The 24,990-nt window shown below is 42.0% G+C and overlaps 3 protein-coding genes across 3 annotated transcripts in view; 1 reads left to right on the forward strand and 2 right to left on the reverse strand.

The window, feature by feature from the left end:
- Window positions 1-479: 479 nt before the first annotated feature.
- On the reverse strand, window positions 480-10,427 carry stip1 (stress-induced phosphoprotein 1). Its single transcript, XM_008286076.1, has 14 exons — window positions 10,394-10,427; window positions 7,601-7,810; window positions 7,372-7,513; window positions 6,894-7,035; window positions 6,443-6,608; window positions 6,231-6,357; window positions 5,790-5,892; window positions 4,138-4,258; window positions 3,949-4,045; window positions 3,742-3,866; window positions 3,593-3,629; window positions 3,402-3,505; window positions 2,092-2,264; window positions 480-1,996 (listed from the first exon to the last, which is right to left on the reverse strand). The coding sequence occupies exons 1-14, from the start codon at window positions 10,400-10,402 to the stop codon at window positions 1,924-1,926; spliced, it is 1,629 nt and encodes a 542-aa protein (XP_008284298.1). The 5' UTR covers window positions 10,403-10,427; the 3' UTR covers window positions 480-1,923.
- A 4,303-nt stretch (window positions 10,428-14,730) lies between these two features.
- On the forward strand, window positions 14,731-18,779 carry spata22 (spermatogenesis associated 22). Its single transcript, XM_008286078.1, has 7 exons — window positions 14,731-14,770; window positions 15,279-15,416; window positions 15,727-15,910; window positions 16,350-16,704; window positions 16,827-16,950; window positions 17,042-17,139; window positions 18,588-18,779. The coding sequence occupies exons 1-7, from the start codon at window positions 14,731-14,733 to the stop codon at window positions 18,777-18,779; spliced, it is 1,131 nt and encodes a 376-aa protein (XP_008284300.1).
- A 2,611-nt stretch (window positions 18,780-21,390) lies between these two features.
- The window catches only part of lhfpl7 (LHFPL tetraspan subfamily member 7), a 134,015-nt gene continuing 130,415 nt past the window's right edge, over window positions 21,391-24,990 (reverse strand). The window contains exon 3 of the mRNA XM_008286079.1: window positions 21,391-21,617. Coding sequence (XP_008284301.1) covers window positions 21,391-21,617 — 227 coding nt within the window. The remainder of the gene's footprint in view (window positions 21,618-24,990) is intronic.

The following is a 24,990-nucleotide window of genomic DNA, read 5'->3' on the forward strand; positions in this document are numbered from 1 at the left end:
TAGGTGGATCCAGGCAGTGATGCTGCTGGAGGTGTTCTCCGAACCACAGACTGGTGATCAGTAAACAGGTGTGTGTGTGTGTGTCCCCAAATGACATGCACGACCACATTAATACAGCTATGTTAACATCCAGTACAGCCATGGCTCAGGGTGGCTTCCTGTTGCTTGGCTTTTTAACAACATGGCTACTATCTTGTTTTATTTTTATTTATTTTACATACTTTAACACAAGGCATACATTCAGCTTTGACATGCCTTCTCTCTGGAGAGGTATACTTGCCAATATATACTACAAATACCCAAATAACAGTGTGCTAAAGATGTTGCTTTACTATATGTGTATAAGCTTTAATAAACAGATCTACTGAACTATTTGTATGGAGAATCTGTCCACTGTGCTTTTTATTGGTGTGTGTGTGTTCTTCTATAAAATGCAGCTCTACCACCTCCGAGGACAAAAACAAAAGCCACCACTGACGTTATTATACATTCAGATACTGTATATTTCACAGTACAACTGATTTCCATTAGTACATGACACTTCTTGGGACAGTTTCTTTTACATGTGAGCTTCACATTTGTCTGCGTGTAGGTTGTGATTACAATGGATGGTAAAAATGCCCGTACCCCTATTTCTGTTGTGCTGTGATCACAGGTAATAGAGAATTGCAGGTAGGTAAGTCTACTGTGGATATGTGGAAACAAAAAAAAAAAAAGGCATTACAATTCATTCCTAACACATCTGAGTCCCTCTTGGAAACCGACAATACGGTGACAACGTGGTGACTTTGAGGTATCAGAAGCCACGTGTGGCAACAAAAAAAAGGTCCATAGTAATGTTATGCATCTCCTTTCTGAGAACCAAAGCTGAGCAGTCTGTCTTCGTGGGAGGACTAATGCCATCAGTATGTGTGAAGCTGACAATTTATAGGCCGTTAAAATGAGGAAAGGCTGGCAATTTCCACCTTGAGAATCACTTTGCTGGGTGGTGTACACATTAGGAACCGGTGACAGGTGGCACTCGAAGACAAACTGAAAAAAACATTAAAGATGCATCATGAAATAATAAGTGACTCAACCAATAGTTGCCAGCAAAGAAAGGTAAATCCACCCTTCACCTATCACAATATTCCCATTATCCTAAAAGCATTGATGTCAGGCAGTATTTTGTACAGCAGCCCTCTAGTTTGAGGCGTAGGAAAAATTTGGAGCCAGCCAAAAAAACGATCTATTCAGACGTGAATTATTGATACACCTCCTTCTGTTAGGTTCAGCGAATGACGGCAGCTGATTATCATCCAAAACAAAAACAAAAATAGAAGATTCTCAACAGGTAGATTGGACAGATTGAGCTTTTGCACCTGAAGGCGTAGAAAACACCAGAAGAGGAAGCACTGAGGGAGACGAATTTGTAACTTTAAAGCACCATGTTTAGTAAAACCTTAAAGACGCACACGTCCAGAACGATGACAAACGCTGACAACGTGTGATCTACAATTTGAGCGTTAGAAATTCTCCTGGTTCTTGTTAAATCTGCGTAAAGCACGAACCGACAGGAATACGAGAACGGCTTCAGGGTGGATCTCCCCCTTTAAGCACTGAGCCTAACGGTGCGCTGCATTGTGATGTTTATTTTAAGATGTATTTCAGCATCTTTACATGTTATTTCATTTCAGAGTCCTGAAGATTTCCAGATTACATAAGATGCTTTCTTAAATACAATGTAAAAGTTGTGAAACTGATTTAAAAAAAAAAAAAAGAAGAACAAAAACATAACATACACACAAAGTCTCAGTGAGACTAAGAACGATAGAATTTTGAATCTGAAGGCAAGAAAAGAGCATGTATTATTTTGGAGGGATCTGCACGTTGTTCCACTGTTGTCTCCGAGTTTTCTTCCCACGCGTTGGCTCTTGTCTCTCATCAGCGAATGGCTATCAGTCCAACATCAATGAGTTTCTGTATCTTCTGAGCAATAACTGGATTCTTTAAGTGGCTGTGGGTCAAACGGGGAACAGACCAAATTATTAGTGGGTTTCCGAGCGCATTGTGTGAAAGCATCGACATCGACGCAAAAGCCGGTGGACTTACTCGCTAAGTGCTTGAGGGTCCTTCTGCATCTGCTCGAGGATCATGCGCATGGCTGGGTCGCTCATGATCTGCTGCACCTCAGGATCAGCCATGGCCCGCTTCTTCACCTCCTCGGGGCTGTCGTTCCTCATGGCCTGACTGACCATACAGCGCTGCAGGCCTTCTGTGGCTTCCTGAAGGTGGAGAGAGGTGAATATAGAGAAAGACGAATCACTCATATTGAACAGAAAATCCATCCATTATCTATACACAGCTGGGTCGCAGGAGGGGGCTGGAGCCTATTCCAGCTTATTGAACAGAAAATGCAACTGCAGAAGTTTGCCGCATACAGGCGCACACAGCTCAGCTCTAACTCCGTTTTACCAACACGGGGTAACGATGAAGCAACCATTAGCAAGCTGACTGTTTAGTTATGGTTGTGTTCATCAGTTCAGTCTGAAATGATTAGAGCATTTTCAATTTTCTTTTAAAGATAACCAAAAGAATCAATAGGAGTGCTGTTACACTTCTGAGTCAAAAAATCTTAACAGTACCCATCCCTAATAACTACCATTTAACAATACAACACTTACATCTACCAAGTACTACTACATTTGGGCTTGTTCATGTGTGTTCTACTTTGTGTTGACATTCGAGACACAGACAGGTCTCCAGACTAACTTTTTTACTTGTGGCACTGGTGCGACTAACTTTCTTATTTGGTCACACCTCCCACCTTGTCACAGGAAAAACACATCATTTGTTGAACATCTGATGTTTGTTGACAACAATCAGATGCTCCAACTTACAGATGTTCCCTAAACGCCCCACATTGCAGACCTCCATAGCTGCTGCTTGGTGGCTGCGGTGTGCTCAGACAGGTGTGTGACCGAAAAAAAAATAGAGTTAAACTGGGGCGTTGTAGTGTCCGATTTGTCCGAGTGATTTTGTACAATGTGGAGCGCATCTACATGTGCTGATCCGCTCATAGAAAACAGCAAATGCAGGTGCGCTCCACATTTCATGAGAAGACCAAATTTTTAAACTACCGCAGTCCACCGAAGCTATAAAAGTGCTAACACGCTAACCGCCGTGGCTAACACAGTGGCCGGCTGTGCTGGTTACAGCGACACCAAAACAGCTTCATGATCATCGTGCACTTGCACCAATGCGACCGGTTGAAATTTCAACTCGCACACACAAAAAATGGTCGGAGCCCTGCAGAGAATAGTTTCATAGTTTGTGTAGTTGTTTTTAAAAAATTCTCCTTAATTTCAGTTACTTTGACAATTAACTATTCTAAGAAGTAAACCAGAAACAAACAAAAGTACCTTTGAGGCAGAGTCCAGCTCTAGAGCCTTCTGGTACACATCCATAGCTTTAGAATAATCTTTCATGGCCTCCAAAGCAGCTCCTTTGCGCGTGTAGCCTTTTACTGTGGAGAGATGGGTTAAATTAGTTCACAACGGCTTTGGCATTAACGGTTTTCCTTTTTTTACAGTTCTTAAAGTTTCCTACTTACTGAAGCTTGGCTCAAGTTTGATGCACTCCTCACAATCCTGACAAAACAAGATCATCAAGGTCGTTTTTAATGTAGAGTAAAATCCACACACACTTTAATCAGGTGAGAAACACAGATTCACAGAGGTGCTCGGTGAGGATGTGCTGTACCTTCAGGGCGAGCTGGAACTCCAAGAGCTTTGTGTAGCAGGCTGCTCTGTTACTGAAGAGTTTGGCATCATTGGGATTTCTCTTGATGGCCTCGGTGTAATGTTTCATGGCTAAGGGGTAGTCTCCTGCAAGACGGAAAAGAGGGTTTCATCTTGATGCGAGTTCCTTAAACCGAGAATCAACAAGCACTTCAGCTGCAACAAATACCTTTCTGGAAGGCATCATTGCCCTTGTTCTTCTCTTCCAGGGCTAACTCTGGGTTGATGTAGGCTAGTTTCTCCTGTTCTTTCAGGATCTTCTCTGCCTGCAGAATGAATTACAGCATCGAGGTTAAGTGAAGTTCTGATGCAGATTTTATAAAATGAATTGCATGTCGATTGTCCACGTCTACTGCACCTGTTGACACTTCTTCAAGACATCGGGAGTGCGGTGCTCCGTCAAGCTCTTGTTGAAATACTGAACCGCCTCTTTGTATTTTTCCTGCTTGAAGTACGAGTTGCCAATTCGAGCCAGGGCCCTATAAACAGAGCAGGAGGAGGAGACCGATGACGATAAACATGTTATTACATGAGCGAGCAGTGATCTGACATCATTCTTGTTCCCTGAGCTAAAGAAGAACTCAGTGTGGGAAAAGCTCTTTGCTGGTGAGGTTTGATTATAGCTATGAAACAAATACAGACAACCACCTTTATGCTCTTCAACAAAATTCTTAAGTCGAAAGGGACAGGTGATTTGTATTCACAGTAGTGGGAAGCAGCAGAGCAACACTGCCACTTAGTGGTTCTTCTTTACCACAGCTGGTTTCTCTGGAAAAAATGTTGCTGGAAAGCCAGCATGCTTCTTAAGGGTTGCTTATGGTCTGCCTCACGGTCAAACAGCAGAAGGCCTTTCCAACAGTGGATTTGGAAATGTGATTTTTGTTTTAACCTCTTTCTCTAACTCTAATGTTTTCCACTTATCCACAAGGGTCTGCATGGCGTAAATTTTGTCATCCACCCAAGTGTGCAAGAGTCCACGTGGCCCAAAATTTGTGACCATGACTGTTGGCACTGCAAGCACGCCGATTGTGCATGCAAAAGAAAAAGAAATGCTGCTTAAAACACAAGCTTGCTACAAGGAGAGACTGTAGGAGAAGAGTCTCCATCATCCACACCTTCATGCTTCACCATTATAGGAGCTATGATTAATGTAGCAGCTGCTGGACTGAAGGTAGTCTGATTTGTAGTTACAGGCTTTCCAACCATGGTGCCAAAACACAGTGGGAATCTAAAGTCAGCTATTTATTTTGTCCTTAGTGTTCAGTGCACCTCAGGACAAAATACACTGACACGGTGCTACAATCTGTAACTCGCTGCTGCATCAGATAAAAAGCTAAATTACAGCCTTTCAGAAACGTCCACGGGAGTCTCGTGTGTATTTCTGTGGTCATTATGAGGGGCAACGCCACCATGTGCACAGCAGACTGACATGAATAAAACTGTACGCATCCACTGTCAGCTCTCAAAGTCCATTGGTCATGAAGAAATGGCCTTTATTCAATTGTTACACAGCCATTTCTGTCACTTAGGGTGGTGTCTGTGGCTCAGGAGGTAGTCTGTGTCCCTGAGCAAGACTGATCCCAAAGCTGCCCCCAGGCCAGCACCTTGCATGGCAGCAGAAATTGAAGCGTTTCTGTGTGGATGGATGAGTGAGAGGCTAACTCATCCATAAATGAATTAAATATATGCAGCTTTCAGGAGAGAGTGAGCCTGTGTATGAATATCTCACCCTCCTTTACAGCGGTCAGACTAACAATAACCACGTTTGATTTCCTGCGTGGTCAGACAACTCAAACACCTCCAGACCCTAAGATGTGTGCGGTTATTAATCCAGATTACACTAAATATGTTCTGCACTTTTAACATTTGTTCCAAGTCCCATAAATCCCCAAATGATCTTCTAACTTGTGAGGGACAGCAGGGGAAAAAAAGAGAGAGAAAAAGAAAAAAAAAGACTTTGACATTACTGGAAATTGCTCTCTGGTATTTAAAAAAAAAACAACAACTCACTTTGCAATTTGTCTGTAGTCTTCCCGGTTCTCTCTGCCAACATCGATGGCCTTCTCACACAGCTCTCGGCACTTCTCAAACTCTCCCTTCTCGAAATACACAGCTGAAATGATAACAAAAAGAGTACACATTTAACATTTAAAGGACTAACTGAAGGCTATGTGTCATGTCAGCATGTTGTATTTCTGAAGCAGCCATCAATCTGCAGTGTAAAAATGCCATCTTTCCCCCCAAGCTGGGGTTGTATTTGAAATGACGGGAAAGTAATACATCACAACGCTTGGACGACTGCATCAGCTGTTACACAATCAATCACAAAAGTCGTCCTTACTACGCCACACAAATCCTGTACATGAGAAACTATTTTTTTTTCTACGTATTTTATGCGCCTGTCAGCTCAAATGTGCCACTTTTAGTTTTTAAAAGTATGAGAATACCAACCTGCTTGATTAGATATATAAGTCATGTTGGTGGGGTCGTGCTTAATCGCTTCTTCATAATGTTTCAGCGCTGCTTCAAAGTCCTTATTCTTATACGCAGCGTTCCCAAGTTCTTTTTCCTTCAAGGCCTGAAACAGAGAGAGAGATTAATTAAACTCAGAAATAGGATTCGTCATTAGATAAGATGTGACAGCTGTGATTCAAATGATTTACCTTTCTCTTGTTTTCAGGCAGATCTTCCTCTTTGGGAGGAGGTGGCTGAGTCTCTTTGGGTTTGGGAGGAGGAGGAGGAGTGGGCTCCTCTTCTTCCTCCATCTCAGAGAGGTTTAGTCCCAGCAGCACAGAGAGTGTAGTCATCACTCTGGGATCCTGCAGCTTCCTACATGACAATCAGTCGAACAAGAAGTGCACTTAAACACCACAGAATTCTTGCACGTGTTCCACATAAACCTGGGATTTCCATTCAGTCCAGGTAGCTTTTGGCTGCTTTTCAGACAAGAAATACATGAAATGATGCTGGGCCTACACGTACTGGGTCATCTTGTACTAATAATCTACATTTTTTTTTATTACTTTTCCAAACTTTCATTGCAATGATCCACTCAAACTACTTCTGTCTCCAATCTTTAGTCCTACATAAGAAAACAACTCAGATTACACGTACGTGCCGAGCTCAGACGGTTTGTTCCTGAGCTGCTCCAGCAGTTCTCTGTAGCTGGGATCTGACAGCAGCTCGCGAGTCCGAGGATCGTTCTCCAGCTTCTGATACAAGTTGGGCATCGCGAAGGGGTTCATCATTGTTTTCTCTGGTGAAGCAAAAGTTCATTTTTTTATTAGCAGCTACAAAGGAACAATCAGGATGCGCGCTCATCCTCCACAGGTCGAGGATTATGTTCGCCGGCTTTCTCTCATCTGTAACCCCTACTATTTGTTCATTGTCTGAATGAATCACAACACTCAAAACCCCAAGTGGACTGCCTACTCTGCTTTTGAAAGCCTGCGAACGCACAATCCAATGTTACTTTAGCGATCCTGTCAGCAGCCATCTTCAGCCCACGTAGGAACAAAAAGTGACTCACACGCATCTCACATCATTCTGCCTCTTTTTCTGTAAAATAAAAGACATAACGCATTGTTACTACCTGCAAGCCGGGCCTCGATGTTCTGTAAACCCTCCTTTAGCTGCTGATTGTTCGGCTCTTGTCGGAGTCCCTCGTGGTAAGTTGTTCTGGCGTCCTCCAGCCGGCCCAGAAATTCTAACGCTGCCGCTTTGCGGGAGTAGCCCTGGTTGATCAAAGTTGACAGATTTTAGAGCGCCTTCTCAATTTTAACTCCCACATATTTTGCCAACAGAAGGAAGAACGATCTCACCTTGCCCCAGTCAGGTTTGATCTTGATGGTCTGACAGGCATCCTGGAGAGCATTCTCATAGTTGCCTTTCTTGGCATAGGCGGCTGAGCGGTTACTGAACAGGACATGGTTCGACGGGTCGAGAGCCAAGGCTTCGGTGTAGCAGCGCACGGCCTCGTCGATATTTCCTGCACTCAAGGCCTTGTTGCCCTGGTCTTTCAATGCTGAAACCTACGAAGCAAAAACAGGCACATTTATAATACTACAGACCTCTGGCTCTAAATCCACTCTTACACAGAGGTACAAGCACACAATCCCTAATATAGAACCGAGCGTGGAGAACACATCGTTCACAGCTGCTACTGCCAGAGCTGAGAAAAGGAATCGAGAACTATTCAGCTGTTCGTGTCACACAGGTGCAGAAGCGATGCAGAGAGAAAACATATGATTTTATGCTTTTACTCCATTAGCCTGAAAGTCTAGTGTCACAGCAAGAATCTGTAAGAGGTGATCCCACGTTTTTTTTTTAAATTTCAGTTACTGATAATAAACATTATCTCTATTTCAGATTATAACAAGTAGGTAGCTTGTAATACATATATAAAGCGAGATGGTTTTCCCAGGAAGTGCATATTGAAGAGAGCTTGAATACAAAGGCAAAGCATACTGATGATGCTAGAGGGTGAGAATAAATAATAAAGGTATACAGTCCATCCTTTGTCACTTGTTGGTAGCCTGTTGTAATTTGACCAGTTTTCACGCTGCGTCTGCACCGTATATAACACAACTAATTACATACTGAGCACAAAGAAGCGCCGTGCTGCTCCTAGGAAATAAAAAAACAGGTCTCCATCCCTGCTGGTTTCATTTAACAGCTATATGGTAACACTAGCAGTGCATTAAAGATCCTGGGTGGAAAACAAGTATTGGCTGGCATGGCTTTGACTCCACAGCTACCTGGCCCGATCCAAACGGAACATCTTTATATATCTGAGAACAGAATCCTCTAACACTGTGTCGTGAGAGTTTAATGAACACTGAGCAAAACAAACTTGGATTTTTTTTGTTAATCCTCCACCTTTACATATTTTCTTTCATACATTTAAATCCAACTATCCAACAAGGTAGAACTTAGACATTAATTAGCAAAATTAGTCGCAGTATGAATGAAGGCTGATTGAGCAGCTCCTTAGAAAATCAGATAAATAGAAGTTCTCCGAGCTGCTGTGCACAATGGACGGACATTTCATTCGTATACGTCATCTCAAATCTGTGTAGCACCACAAAGCCTCATTTTTTTTGATGGTATGTTGCAACACATTCTGATATCATCCAAAAATTGCTGCTCCTGCAACTTGGATATTAGACTTGGCCACGTTGCAGTTTCAATAAGACGTCGATTAAATGTTCAAACCTGATCCTGAATTTCCAGCACACTTCTTTTAGTCATTAAATTGCATAATCACACAATAATCCATAGTCAAAACCAACGGCTCTACTGCCCAAGATGAAAAAGGAAGCCTTTAAATCTATTACACTCCAGCTTTCACAAGAGGAAACTGGTCACATTAGTACCTTGTGGGCGTGCATTAAGTCTTCTGCATAAACTCCAGTCTGATCATTTACAATAATAATTCATGTGACCAGAAACAATTAAGAGACTACATAAATGAAAACACAGTAATACAGAGAGGTCGTGGAATTAGAGGCAAAAGTGAAAGTGCTCTCTTTAAATGATTTAAACAAAAAAAAACCCATGTAGAAATATTGAATTTCTCATAACATCAGCACAACCATAACCACGCAGTGCCCTCTCTTGACTTGGAAGGTGCTCAGTACTTATTGACTGGAGTGTTTCGTGTTACTGCCATGTAGGTTATGATGACTAGTCCGCTCACTATGTTTAAAAGTCCAAGTACCGTCTCAAAAATAACAAATAGTCACAAATACGTTCACTTCCGAACAGTGGGAAATTCGGGAGGTCGCGGCAGTCGACGACAAAATGCGGCTGTAGCCATGACAGCGACCCCGTGTGCATCTAGAAAGATCCTCCGGCGTGAGAGCAGGCTGCTGCCGACAACACTGGGTCCAAAAATACCCCTGCAGCATGTGCTGCAGACTGATGGCCGCACTTTAAGCTCCGTCACAACATCAGTACAAAGGGATCTGAGCATGGCTTTCATTTGTCCGTCACCTAATTAATGACAGCGTTCACACACTGTGGGCTAATGCTAGCTACTGGACGGAGATTTGCTAACTGGGGAGTTACTTGAGTAGCTTTCTGGTGATTTGCAAACAGTTAGAGAACTGCTGTGATATATCGAGAACACACAGACAACGGTTACCATGACAGACAAACCTCACTGGAACAGTTACGATGACAAAGCAGCTGTGACAAATTTAAGTCATGCACGTTAGCTTAACGGTTAGCTAACCTTGTGCAACCAAGTTAGCCACAGCCGCGCACAAACGGTCAGTTAACTAAGTTAGCACTCCATTCGGACTCAAAGTTTAGCCCAGGTCTGCTTAAACATTTTACGTTGGGTAACATAATCAAGCCCAATCGGGTAATCTCAGCCAAATGGCCACAATAGCTATTTTACTACCGGGATGATGCTAAGCTAACAAGCTAGCTATCAGTCTGATATTAGCAAACATTCAAGTCTCAGGATAAACAGCGGACTAACTGCACCAACCGCCACATTACTATTTTAAAGAAGCTTAAAATAATAACAACTCGGACGAATGCATAGATATCTGTTAAATATTTCGGTTTGGAAGTATTAATCATGAGGAGAGGTGCAGGACACTCACTTTCTCCATGGTGCAAGCATGAGGTTCCTTCCAGAAACTACTGCGGACTAGCGCCACCCCCTGAACAACATGCGGGTTGCCAGTTTGGGCTGTAGAAAATCCGTAATCTGAGTTCGGATGTGCGCTTTGCCAGTGAGATGATGCTGGTGAACGTTACCCTGTTTATATATGTATACACCCCAGTGACTGAAACTTCCAGAAGAGACAGGAAAATCCAGGGCTGGGTCACAGAAGAGGCAGCCCAGACATGACTGAGTCCAGGGCAGGAAGTGAGAAGGCAAAACCAGAACCTCAAACTACATCATGTTTACATCAGTAATTTAGTTTTTCGTGCTTAATCAGAGGGCCATGATCATTGAAGCTAATCAGTGCTTGTTATTACTTCTTAGTTATTTATTTATCTCACGTATCATATTTAGATTTTATTGCTTACATTCTATTTATTAGTGCATTAGTCTCATGTTTTGGGGATTTTTTCTTTTTACTGAGAAAAGTCTGGCACAAGAATTTCTTTTGGGTTGATAATAGATCTGTCTTATTCTTATCTTATCTTATCTTATCACAAATTCCCACAATGTATTCTCTGAATACGTGATTCTGCAAACTTTATAAACCATGTTTTTTGGGGGGGGTTTTTGTCATATGGCATCACTTTGGAAATAATTTTCACTACTTATTGTTTTTTTTTGTTTAGTCGATATTTTTTTTACACAAAGTTTACATAGCAGGCCTTCAACATTGCTAGTTTAGTTTGAATTTTATCACAGCAGTTTATTAATGACAGCATCTTCTAAAAGACTTGACAAAGTCCATACATGTGATGAATTGTGTTTAAAATTAGGATGTACTAAAACTGCAAAAATGTCCAAATTTACCCAAGATGCCCGAGAACTTTTTTGTAGATAATCAGAATTTAATTAACACTTAATAAAGCTTAAACAAGAGAATTGTGAGATGAAGAGAATTTAGCTGTCCTGGTGCTTAATATAGAGGAATACAGTGAGAGTGAGACACCGATAACAGGCTTGGAATCAGATTTTGCTTCACCCTTGCACACACTGAAACCCTGATGACTGAATAATTATGTCAAAGATTCCCTTTTTCATACCATACCTGTACATTTGTAAATTTATCAGGTGATATGTGTGCATATCCGTATGTAAACTCACCATGACGTAGCTGTACTTATCCACATGTAAATCCATCGTGCCTCGTACATTTTCCTTATGAGACCTCTTTTCAGATCTTTATTTTTCAGCCTTTTTGTACTTTTTGTAATTCTTGTCCTGCTTCTTGCAGGATTCATCTGTATTCAGCTGCTGTAACATGTACATTTCCACAGTCAGGGATCAATACAGTTTATCTTAACACACAGAGACGCCTTTTTAGTAGTTAAGTCAAGGCAGGAGAGGAACTTTAAGTCAAAGTGACACCAGACTATGCGTTGACATAATGCAGCATACTGGGAAGCTGATGAATAGGTTTGATTTACTGAAGCTCTGGTTTACAATATATAGGCCCAGATGTCAGCTTTGTCATCAAGGCTTGGTCCCACATCAACACTGTTCGAGATGTAATTTCACTCGTAAATCTTCCCCTTATTCATTAAAAACTGTGGGATGCTGCACATCTGCATCTGTTTGCGATCTCATCTTGGCAGGCTTCGTATAAACAAACCTCATGAAAAAATATTTGACAATACATGGTGCTAGATCATAAGTTTAGAGATGAAAGAGATTCATGGGGCAGCGAGGAGCAGCTGAGGATGGTTTTTTTTTCTCGCTGGGAGTAAAATCTAATCAACTACACAAGTTGTTTGCTGATCCATAGTTTCTCAGAAGCAGTGAGAGGTGATCCTGAATAGACCATTCATGCTACTGTTGCCATGGATTCACAAACCCCTCGAAATACAAGACAGAGAAGATCAATGAGTGGCCTTCGAACTCTCCGCAGTGGTGTCACACAGTCCCTCTGAAGCTGTGATTAGCCTCAGGCTCTGTGCAAAACGCGGTGCTGAGCTGGTTCTCTGGTAGCCTCTGCCCTGGTTTCTTCTTAAGATCGGCTCGTCTCTGTTTGCTTTAGTTCATCTACTAAAAAACGACCAATAGTAACCCAACAGCCACATATGCAGGTTATTTAATAAGAATTTAGGTGGGATTTCTGTGTTACTTCTGTGACTTGGAGGATTTCAAAGAGGCTGAGACAGAGCTGGATCTTCGATTGAAACGTCTCATAGAAGCCATTCAGGCTGTTGGTTTGCTCTCTGTTTTGTTATCTTACCTCCGCATTAGGAGGGCAGGCAGAGGAAAACTGAATGCTGTCATCACCCAAATGCATTATTGTCATTTTCCTTTCTCAGTCTGACTTTTTTATCTGTCTCTGTGAATACGGCTTTGAATAAGTGTAAAGCATGTGTAATCATCAGCCCTGAAAATGTCTCTTCACAGAGTCCTGACTGGCTTTTTCTTTCAGTTCATTGTAATATGAAGGGAGTCACACCTTAAGGGGAGATGTCACAGATGAATAGGGTAAAAAAAAAAAAAGTTAACTAACAGATATCACCATGAAACTTCCCTAGTTGATTGTCTGAACTTTGGATAAAGCCAGCTGCAATTTTGTTAGCACATTAGAGCCAAAGGTTTATACAAAGGCTGTTTTTGATATCTCTTTTTTTCACTCCATAAAGCAGAAAACACTGAAGAAAGGACAAACAAACAAAGAAAACCAATTTTCATGATGTTTTTACAAGTAAGATGTTCTACAAATAAGTTTCTGAATGATACATGGACAAACCGCCGAGTAAAAACACGCCGAGTGTTGGTAAGTGCCACTGAAGTCTACATTTCTGTATGAAAAAACTAAAAATTTGAGCAAACAACCTTTAAAAATATGTGTTTTAAAGTTCCATATATGTTCATTGGTTACTGCTATTTATGGGGTAAAACTTAGTAACCAAAATCATCATTAATTAAACTCTCCCTGTTGCAAAAGAAAAATCTTTGTGCCACAAGGTTTGTGTTTAAATGTACAAATGTGATATTATCCTATTTGCATACTGGTCTGTTACACAAAGAGGAATAAAATCAACGCCTACACGTGTATTTTGGATGTTTTCTTTCCACTCGTGTGAAAGAAAATATGTTTTATAGAAAAAAATATCCAAAAAAAATCTCCAAATCAGCCACTGCATGAAAAAAACAACAAGTTGCCTGCAGCGTTTTGTTGCAAACATGTTTTTCTGTTTCATGCTTTGCACACTAAAATCCAAACATTCAAAGTTCTGTTTTATTGTCACATGGGGACGGTAATGTTGCACTGTTTGAGATCTAGATGGCATTTTTCCCACAGTACAGAACAAATCCCCTGCTGTCACAGTATTTCCATTGTATTTTCAAAATCAAGACAAAAACATAGAGTGTGTTGTGGCGTTATCTCAGGATTGTTGGTCACTGGTTTTACTTTGCTGTCTGAAGAGTGAACAATAAAGTACATTTTGATGCAGGACTTACAAGTGCTTTGGGATTTAACTTAATGGATATAATAATATGCTGTTGTTTTTTTTATTTTTTTTTTTTTTTTGGCAGACTTGTCAAAAATGTAAATATGAGCAGCTTACTGTTACAATGCCAAACACACTTTTGAAATTAAATCTGTTGTGTTGTATTTCTTAGGGCGGTTGCTGTTCAAGCAGTCCAGTAGAAAGCATTGACCTGCTGTGGTGCATTTAATGTCTTCAGCTAACACTTGTACCAACCACAAAACACTACAGACAAGAAAGTACACTAAAATACTTACTACATTAATTCTCTTTTTCTTCTCCCTTCTCTTGTTATAAAAATGTATGAAAAACACACACTGCGAGTCACAAGATGCTGTTGTCATTATTTGTTATCAGCCGTAACTACAACTTCCGAGTTTGCTTGTCGGAACCTGAAGGCAACATCCTCGCCGCTGAATTTTGGCGCGTGCCGCTTTCCGAGGTGCTGAACAATTTTTTTGTCGTTTGGACTTTAGTGAACTTTTACCGACAAAAACCCAAATTATTAATAATGTACAACGTTAATAGATAACGTTTTGAGGTAGTAAAAACAACACAGCTACAACCGGTACCTGTATTTTCCAGCTGTGACGCTAACCTAGCTAGATTAGCTGTCCTACGGCTAACACCGGCTCGTTAGCTAACTAACTTATGTTGCTAAGCTAACAAGCTAAGCAATAGAAGCTGGTTTCGCTTCTTCCAAATGAGTTAACCTGACACCCTTTCAGTTTTCAGGACCACTGACCAGGACACCTGTTCTTGAGGCCTTTTGTGTTCCTGCTAGTTGCATGCCAGCGCAATGAGGAGGCAGGAGAACCAGCCACCGAGGCCCACAGCAGGTTAGCAGGAGAACCACTGAACAACTGCATTCACTTCTTTATAGAAATAGCTCTGATTCCTGCCAGGTTGTATTTTCTTTCTTTCATTCACGAAAAAAGTATTATGCTGGTAAATTGGGCTTCCTGGGGGGTCCTCCTTCAGGTAAAGTGGAAATGTATTTTTTGCAAAGGAGCACCATTTGACATTTTAAAAGATAATGGAATATAAAACTGTAAGGCGCTCAGGCATCCTTTTAAATATTGATTCTCCTGTGGATTAACTTCTCATTTAATGTTATCCCTGCTGAGTCAACACACGTAATTAATCCTAATTGATTTATAAACCGTGGGACTTTAAAAGCTCAACTTTGTGCACATTCAGAAATCACACATTCAACAGTAAGTACTACGATGGTGTTTCACAATGATGTGTTTATTGTGACAACACATGCACATGTTGTAAATACCGATCCATAATCTCTGTCTATGACCTGATGTCTGTTTGTGTTTTCTCTTCTGTCTCCACCAGGCTGCCTCTCTGTGCCACTCTTCAACCAGAAGAAAAGGAACAGAATTCCTTTGACATCGACTCCGTCTGAGAATGAATTCTTTTCCCACAGTGAATACATGGCGAGCACCAGCTCAGCCACATCTCAAAGCACACCAGGTGAAGTATTCAGCCTATATGCATTTACTGTATTTCTGTCACTAGGTGGCGATACGCCCACAGAAAAATAGACATGCACTTTAGTGATCTGCGACAAATTCTTTCTGTTGAATGGATTGTAATATTTAACGTCTGTCTGCTCAAAGTCACTATCTCCAGCTGCATAACAGGTTGTCAGGACATTTAACTTGCATTGTTGAACAGTATGAGAATCTGGCTGCCTGTGAAGGAAGATAAGCATTTGAAGGTACATACAGAGGAGGCTGGGATTTGTGAGGAGTTTTACCTCTGACGGGGCACTTTTCCACAGGTACATATGGATGCTACCAGGCCTCGACTCCTGCTGCTCCTCAAAGCCACCCGTGGAACAGACAAGGCATCCCTCAGTCTACTCCACCCCAGCAGTATGGCAGCAGCAGACCTGCTCCTAGAGCTGCCCCTCCAACGAGAGCCTACAGACCTGTTCCACATCCATACAAACCTGAAAGCAGAAGGTGTCTTTTACTAACTGTTTGACTGTTACTGTGGGATACTGTGAAGCTTAACTCATTTTAAAAAATCTACAATGAAAACTGCTCAGAAATCTGAATTAGCAATGTTAGACCCACAGGGTGTTGGTATGTTTTTATGTTTTGACAGCTCAAAAAATGGTATTTAGATAACAATCAAGATACCTGATGGATAAGTTAGCAGACGTGTGGACACTGCTGCTTTGTTTCTAGGAGCAACAGACAATGAACACGGATGTTTGAGCCTTGATTTTACAGTAACTTCATTTTCTGTCTTGGAGAGATAACAGTTCAAAACATAGCCTAAAGATATTCAAATATCATCTCACGAGTGTAAAAAGAAAGAGACTTGTGACAGAGGTTTGGTGCATGCTGGGTTTTCACTTTAGATGACAATACATCAACAGGCTTATTTTCATTTCAGCTCTGTGGCCGGACCACCCAGCGCCCCGGTCAGACAGCAGTTTTCCGGTTCCAGTGTTAATTCCACACAGAACAAATATCAGACCCCTCGCAGCGGTGAGAGTGCACAAAGCAAGCCGACACCCCATGCAGGTTTCTCTCAGATGCAATCATCTCAGTATTCTCAGCAGTCCAGACCTCCTCCTCCTCCTCCTCCTCCTCCTCCTGTCCCGCCACCCAGGAGGCCCCCTGCTCAAGCTGTGCAGCCACAGAGCAACTCCTGGAAATTTACTAACAGCTTTGAGCCACAGACGTCTTCCTCTGAAGGAAAAAGGAGCTCAAATCGACCTCAGACTGCTCGACCAACTCAAACTCAGGTGGAAATTGATATGGAAAATGTGTAATAATATACAGATGTTTCACAAATCTGCCCTTAATGTTTCATACTGTTGTTAGTGATCAGTGCAGCCATTTATTTGGCTGCTTCTACTGTGTACAGCGGGAAGCTTTTCCAGCGAAGCCAGCCGTTAAGAACTCACTGCGGATCCTGACAGCAGTTATTGATGGCATGAGACACTGGAGCCAGTTCAAAGACAAAGTGCATTGCTTATTTGAGATATTTGGTGAGCTGATTTGCAGCCGCTGTTGTCTCTGCTGTGGGCTGTTGAGTATTTTTAAGCACCATCAATCTGACGGGCTGCGCTTCTCTCTCAGCTACTTTAGACTCTGCGGTCACAGTGGGTCGCTACGGAGCCAAGAACTTCCTCATGAGGGATGGAAAGGAGGTCGTGCAGTGTGTCTTCTATGAAACTGTGAGTTGGGAAAAGAAAATTCAAATGAATGTGACGTTAGGTTGTCAGAGGACAATGTACATGTGTTATCCATGTTCAGTATGATGGCTATGATGCACTTTAGTCAAATCATTGCACAAGTAAACCTGTTGGTGTGTACATCTTGTATGCAACTATGTTATTGTCCTTTTTATTTTATCAAGCGCGAGGTCTTCCTGTTTAATCTGGCTCGTTCACTCCCAGCCTCCCTCCAGGGCTTATTGTATGAGTTTCACATGTGTTCTCTAAGGAAGTTTGGAGTTATCACATATAGCAGGAGCAGAATTTTTACTGTAATAGCTGCATATAATAGAAGACCAATATCACATGTGTTCCTGTCTAGAGGAGACGACTGGGTCTGTTTGTTTTTGTGCAGCATCCTGTTTAACCTTGTTCAGCAAATCACTTGCCGACATTAATCACCCAAATCAAGGACGTGAGGTAAATATTTTCATTTCACCTTATTTAAAATTTAATTGGCAAAGGCATCATGGAAATACATCTATGATGATCGACTTGGCTTTAAGTGTAAATTATGTTTAGTAGTGTGAGCACGGGCTGCAGGTGGCTCGGTGGTTAGCATCGTTGCCTCGCATCAAGAAGGTCGCCAGTTCGTGTCCCGGTGAGGATCTTTCTGCGTGGAGTCTCCATGTTCTCCCCGTGCAGCGTGGGTTCTCTCCAGGTCCTCCGGCTTCCTCCCACAGTTCAGAAACATGTTGAGGTTAATTGGTGATTGTAAATTGTCCGTAGGTGTGAATGTGAGTGTGCTTGGTTGTCTGTCTCTAAGTGTAGCCCTGTGATAGACTGGTTACCTGTCCAGGTGAACCTGCCTTCACCCTGAGTCAGCTGGGAGAGACTCCAGCCCCCCATGACCCTAGTGAGGATTAAGTGGTGTATAGATGATGGATGGATGGATAGTGTGAGCATTGTTAGTGGGCCACAAACGACAACACGAGCACTGATGTGTTTCTCTGTTTACAAAGCAACGGGCTGTAAGAGACGCTGTAAGAAGGAAGGCGAGCGCGCCAGCATGGAGGCAGCAACGGTTTCATTAGTCTGCGCCATAGCTGGCGTCCTATTGAGAGCACAAGTTTCACTCAAGTATTCTGAGTGGGAGGAGAGCCATTAAAACTAAAACATAGGACATTTGCGCAGCAGCAGTAATATATGTAAGTGCAGAGAAACAGTTCTGAGCAGGAGCAGATTTACACCCAAGCAGGGCCACAGTTTTGATGTAAAACGTTGCAAAATCTGAACGTAGACTGAAGAAATAATACTCCCAGACTGAAAAGCTATGCTCTTGAATGAATAAAGAAACTCCATAACTTTCATCTTGGTTTGAATTTAGAGGCTTTTCGATCAAACTTAAAAATCTGCATCTGTTGGTAATAAAACACCACCGCAGTTCATTTCTACCTCTTGTCCAACAGGAGCAGGTGCTGCCCCGTCTCATCCGCGGTCAGGTCCACCGCTGTGTGGGCAACTACGACCGCAGCAGAGACGTCCTGATGTGCTTCTCCGTCAGACCCGGCCTGCCCACGGAGCTGAGGAATGCCCAGGAGGCTGTCAAAGCCTGTGATGCAGAGATGAGGGCGCTGGTGAAATCACTGAGCGAAGTCTAGGCATGAGCAGGGAGCTTCACCTGTAGAATATCTGTGTTTGAAGGGGGTACATGAGAGCCAAGGTTAGTGCTATATCCTCTTAAGATGTTCCTGGTAGTTCTCAAAAACATTTTTCAAGTTTGTGACCTGTAGAGGGCGCTGTTTCCATTTGCTTGTACTCTACATGTTCTCACATTTTTTTGTATTTATTCGTCAACATACATAAAAGTAATTTAACCAAAAACCTTTTTAACGCCAAGTGAAGCCTCTCCTTTTATAAGTTATGAAATATGTTTTTTTTATTACAAAGAAAATTCACAGAACAGCAAACATCGTTTAGAGGTTAATTCGGGTAAAAGCAAAAACACGATGAGGTAATATCTAAAAAATATATCTTTGAAAAACGGGGCAGTTAGGAATAACATGTGATATCAAGTACAGTTAGTTTATTTACAGTCAAACATCACAATGGAAAAAACAATAACTCTACTCTACCAAAAAACAGTTTCACCAGTGCTGAGACTTTACACACAATGGTTCAACGAATAGGGGAATAAGTCCAGTGCAGTCACGCCAGTCATTCCCACACGGTCAAGCACAGTATGAGGTCCAATACAATACCAACAGTCCTCTCCTGATCTTCTCTCATATATGGCAACATAATCACAGTAATTTCTCTTAATGTCAGGACATGTTATTATGGGAACCCAAATTTATTTAAAGTTTAACGAATTAAGCAACCCATTAGTAAACACGAATACGCACATAAACACCCACTAGAAACGGGGAGTCTAGCTCGATGAAATTGGCAGTGTACAGGGACGGTAAGTGGAGAAGTAGATGTCCTTGGAACATGACGGGAACGGTGCCGGCGCTTTAAAAAGGAGGAATGGGTTGACGGGAAAACACACCAACACATTAGCTTATTTGAGGAGCGGGTTATTTTAAGCCACGTCTTTTTTTTTTTCTTTTTTTTTACACATAAGGTGAATTAATGTGTCGGCTCAGCAACGATGACCAAAAGGCGAGGTTCGGTTTGTACAGCTCCCCCCTCCTCTACCACTCAAATTCTAAATCACATAAGACAAGGATGCCAGGAATTAATCTGTTAGCTGCATGTCACAACCTTTTAATACAGCAATTCAAGTGATTTACCTCTTCTGGGTAATTGGCATAAACGTCTCAGGGCGTTAATTGAACACAAGTATATTACTTTTTTTTTTTTTTCCTTTCGATCTGTCTGCCATCATCTCCAAGGATTCGAAGTCATCTTTTTTTTTTCTTCCCCCCTCCAGAACATTTTTTCAAGTTAATGAGATCATACTGCATCAAGTACAGGAGAAACACTTTACCGCTTAGAGGAAAAAAACATAATAGAAAGAAAATAAAATCACACAACAGGATCCACAGTTTTTCAGCAGAAAAAGATGATTACCTGATAATTGTATTAAACACTTGTCTTGGTTATGTTAAAAGGCACAAGTTGGTCAGATCACGTTTAAAATCTAGATCAATTGTTCTACCGTTAACAAAGCCGTCTTTTCATGCATTTTTTTTTTTTGACAAAATTCCTACGTCTCCCTGCCTTTTGCAATCATTTTTTCCTGAATTAGAGTGTTTAGTATTGTGTGTTGTAGACAGAAAAAAAAAACAAGCGAGTTACACAAACAAATCTGGGAAAAAGGGTCGACAAAAGGATGCAATATCACTCCGAAACAACTACTTGTCATCACGATTCGCTTCCTTGTTAGAGAAAAGAGAAGAGTTTCCGTTTGTCCTCTCGGCAGGTCTGATGCTGTGTCTATTGTCCTGTTTTTTTCTTTGCGACAGTTACTAAATGTCTTTGAAAGCTAAAACGTCTTCTTGACTCCCACTGGTTTGCTGCCTGCTCACGAGACTGGAGGGCAGAAACAGTCTGAAGAAGAAAAAAATAAAATAAAATCCCTCAAAGCGTTGGAGTTCTCTTCTGAATGTGTTGTTTTGAAACCTCAAACATCAGATCTGTTGAATCCAGATCATATTTACAGTCCAGCACTATACATTGTAGATGCAGCTCCTTTAGATTTTGGGTCTAAATCCACAAATTGTCCCAATCTTTGACCGCTCCCTTGTTGAGTTTAGTGTTCTTCAAAACCTCCTACTGAAACATTGATTGCTCGAGTCACACTGCCACATAAAGTCATGCTTCCACTCTTTATATGCAGACGAATTCCAGTCTGTTTTGGAATGTTACATATGTTCTTGTTTCGACAAAAAAAACAAAACAAAGGTAAACACTTACATTTTTAGCAAATACTTGCTATGTTTGTTTCTTTATCAGTCCTTGCATCTTGCAGCTGCGTCATCTCCGAAGACGTTTGTCAAACTCATGACAGGTTTGAGGGTAAAAACTTATAACCACCAAGTATTAACGTACCATAAAACATTCCATTTAAACGAACTGAAGTTGAATTAATTACATAACAGATGCAGGAAGACAGTGTTTGTTCTCGTAGCGTCAGCTTTAGTTATCGCTGAGTGGGGCTTCCCAAGTAGCATCGCCTTCAGAAACAAGATGCAGGCGTCCTTCCGTGACATCAAGCCCAGGTTAGCGAGAATGGTCAGGAGGGCGTAAAAAAAAAACAAGACATGACTATAACAGCGTGGGCAGAGGGGTGGGGGACAGTTGCTCCTTCGGTGCATATTTGGCAAAAAAGGGCAAGAAGACGGTGAGCATGACTCCGACGATAGCCAGCATGTAGCCCCAGCCGATCTGGCACTCGCCAGCGTAGTAGATGTCGGAGTCGCCGCAGAAGGAGCGGACCAGTGAGGAGTTTAAGCCGAAAGGGTAGACCAGCAGTCCGGCAGCCATGATGAAAACTGCAGAGAAGACACAAGACAGAGAAGAAAGATTTAACAGAAACACAGTGAAAGTTATTCTTTCACAGATGAAATCTCACTGACTGTAGCACGCTCTTTGTTTTATTTTTTTAAGATTTATTTCGTAGGACAGTGAAGAGAGACAGAACACTTAGAGTAGGAGTATTACACGTAGCCAATGGTTCAATGAGCTTGGCCTGGAGCCAGTCATCTACTGCCCGGGGTATATATGGACATATGGTATGTGTCCTGACCACTCAGCTATCAGGTCCAGCTCACATCAAACACTTTTTAAAAAAACAGATTTTCTCAGGTTCTGTAGTGGAATTCAGTCATGCAAATAGCTTTGCGTTTATTTGTCCGACATCTGTTTTTGCCACCACCCAAGTCAAATAGAAGAAAGCAGAACTTCATGTGTGGTTTCAGTGTGTACTTCTTAAAATACTTCTGACCAAGACAGATATTCAGACCCAGCGAGATCTCTGAAAACAATGGCAGTCAATTGCAGGATGTAACTAAATGCAAATATTATTGTCATCTTATTGAACTGACCCTTTACCATCATCAGCCCAGTTGTTGAATTATCTGGATTTATATATTCCAAATTTTGCTATCCAGGATCAGATCGTCCATCTTACTTCTGTGTTGTTTTTATAAAGCAACACTGGATTGGATCCAGATATAAACTTTTTAGTTTTACCACATTTGGACTACCGGTGTTGTGAATGGGAGTAAATTTGTCACAGTGTGGGCTCCCAGCGATGTAAAGAAGAACAGGGAGGGCAGTCTGTAGGGGGTCGATTAAAGTGTTCAAATACCAGCAGGTGGCCTTGATCTGCTTTGTTATCGTAACATTTGAACAAGTCCAAAACAGAATAAATGTGTACTATGTGATGTTACTGGAGATATTTAAGTGTTATTACATTCTGCTCCAGAAATCCATCCTGGGATTAGAATAATTCAGATTTTTTTTTTATTAGATCACAGACATCCTAAAAACCAACACTGGACTATGTGATCTAATCTGATTTCAGAATCCTTTTTTTGTTTTTTTTTGGACAACCTATTTAAAAGATATGTTCCAATCTGATAACCAAACTCCAGCCAGATCACTACAGAGCTCCTGGGTCCTAATGGCCAGATATGTGTCATTTACTTTGATGCTAACTGAGAGCCACTTGGTGGCAGTAGAGGTTTGGCAGAAGCAGTCTGACTCAAAGTCAAGTGCGTAATTCAGACACTTCATCAGTGCTGAAGTACCTCCATTTGCACTGAGACGTATGATTTGTTGCCTCGTGTTACGTTTATAAAAATAAATCACGACCTCGTAGTTTCAGAAGTCCAGCAGCGGCACAACAGCTTTTAATGTATTGAACAACAAAAGCACAGATGACCTGCAATTAAAAGAACCGTCTAATGGAAAATGATTCATGTCTCCTTAAATCCACTCGCACGCATTACTTCAAAACTCCAGGGCTTTGTAAAAAGAAACCCCCGCTGTTCCTCTGCAGTGATCAACTTTCTCAGACGCTCTCCTCAGCACCCATGCAGCCAGAGAGTGGCTCACTTTTACAAATTGAGTCAAGTCTCCCAGTTCGCGCTGCCAAGCAGTTATCGACTGCGCTACAGGCTATCATTGCTGCTCTTAGTCATTCTGAGTGCTGGCTGGATTTCCATTACAATTCCAGGTGTCATAGTTGTTTTAGGTTTAGAGAGCTGAGGTTACTGGAAAAGCTTGAACCCGTGATAGCGGGTAGCTCACTTGAAAACACAACAAACATGTCTTTTATTACGCCGTATTGATTTCAGGGGATGTCAGTTTTCCTACTTTCAAAGGCAGCGGCTTCACGGTCAGTGGAAAAACAGTGCTCATATGTGAGCTACAATACAATAGCTGTATGAGTATTAAATCGATGGTCTGTGTGGGCAGTGAACGGTTGCAGTCGAATGAGGATGAGGAGGCAGGAAGCTTTCAGTGATGTTCTAGTTGCACACTGGGGGCTTTGGGGATGACTGTTAGGTGGAGAGAAAGTAGAGCGAGGGGGAGGAAACAAAGAAAGAGGTATGATTGAGCAAAGGAGCGATACCTCTTGAGTGTGGTTTGTCTAGCCTCCCGTAGTGCCTCTCTGTGGAGTTCACTCAGGGCCTTCCTCTCAGCTTTGATTATCGCAACCCTGTACCTAGCCTTCCCAGCCCGGAGTGAGCCCATGTTTCATCTGCAGGGGCCCAACGCCTCAAAGCTCACTGCCTAATGGCACTATAATGACCTTCTTTATCAAACTATTCTTGGCTTTTGTAGAAGAAACACAAAGACGCAGGCGTGTGCTTGCAGCCGAAGGGCCACGTCTCTTTTACACTGAAGCGGTGGCATTTAAAGGAAACTGGGACACAAAGCTAGAATGGGGTACCACAGAGCAGCATAACCCCCGAAATAATCAATACAGGAATGAAACCCAGGCAGAAGTCCTTAACAAGTGTCAAGGAAGCAGATTGAGGACTGGATTTTAATCAATCAGACCAGGACGGTATACAAGCCGGTCGTCTGGATCAGATAAGCCGCACCTCAGGCTGACTTGATCTCTGCAAGCCCTTAATGAGAGAAGAAGTGTCGGCGAGCTGTAAAATCAACCTCAAATCAGAGGCTAACTCGAAATGGATCAATTTTATCCGTGCAAATCTGAAAGAGATGAAACCAAACCGAAGTGCATTCACAAGTCTTAAAGGGGAGTTCCATCGATCCTATACATCAAAGTCTGTCTACAGGTATCAGGATGTACCATTCTGTATGTGCCTCTAAAGAAAGCTGTGTGGAGTACAATAAATTGCGTCAGGTGATGTCCTTTTAGTCAACACTGGAAACCTGTCTGCCTAAAGGTCTGAAAATGTACAGAACACCAGCAATCTGGCGACCAGACGTCATGGAGAGTTAATGAAATTCACATGTAGCGACGAGCAACAAAATAATCACTGGCACAGTTTCTAAATTAAAACTAATGTCAATCTTTTGAGATGACGCCATTGAGCCACCTACCAGCGTGAGCGAAGGATGCTATTGATTGCTATCACTGAGGTCCCCAGATGTTTACCAGAAGGAAACAGGTTCCTAAAACCGCATTAAAGTGGAACAGCTGCTCGTCACTGTGGTCTGCAACAAACCCTAATTGCACAACTGCACTCACAACACGCAGACGGACCAAAACCGTCAAATATGTAGGCTCTGTGTTGCTGGAATCACTGGCGTATGGAACGTTGTGTGAGTTGGCTATCTGTGGAGACCTGGGAGGATCTAACAGCCAGTGACGCTGTGTACTTCTGCTACTTGGTGTGTCTTCACTTCAGACAGGTGAGGCAAAGTCCTACAGGAAGCTTCAGC

Source organism: Stegastes partitus, unplaced genomic scaffold, assembly GCF_000690725.1.
Source record: "Stegastes partitus isolate 25-593 unplaced genomic scaffold, Stegastes_partitus-1.0.2 Scaffold430, whole genome shotgun sequence".
Classification (NCBI taxonomy): domain Eukaryota; kingdom Metazoa; phylum Chordata; class Actinopteri; family Pomacentridae; genus Stegastes; species Stegastes partitus.

What these genes read in the sequence shown, in the direction of transcription:
- stip1 (XM_008286076.1), bottom strand. An exon ending in TTATATATCTAATCAAGCAG is followed by an intron (nt 5,893 to 6,230) that starts GTTGGTATTCTC and finishes TTATCATTTCAG; the next exon opens with CTGTGTATTTCGAGAAGGGA. An exon ending in GACCCTCAAGCACTTAGCGA is followed by an intron (nt 1,997 to 2,091) that starts GTAAGTCCACCG and finishes TTTGACCCACAG; the next exon opens with CCACTTAAAGAATCCAGTTA.
- spata22 (XM_008286078.1), top strand. Translation starts at nt 14,731, where the DNA reads ATGAGGAGGCAGGAGAACCAGCCACCGAGGCCCACAGCAG. An exon ending in CACATCTCAAAGCACACCAG is followed by an intron (nt 15,417 to 15,726) that starts GTGAAGTATTCA and finishes ACTTTTCCACAG; the next exon opens with GTACATATGGATGCTACCAG. An exon ending in TACAAACCTGAAAGCAGAAG is followed by an intron (nt 15,911 to 16,349) that starts GTGTCTTTTACT and finishes TTTTCATTTCAG; the next exon opens with CTCTGTGGCCGGACCACCCA.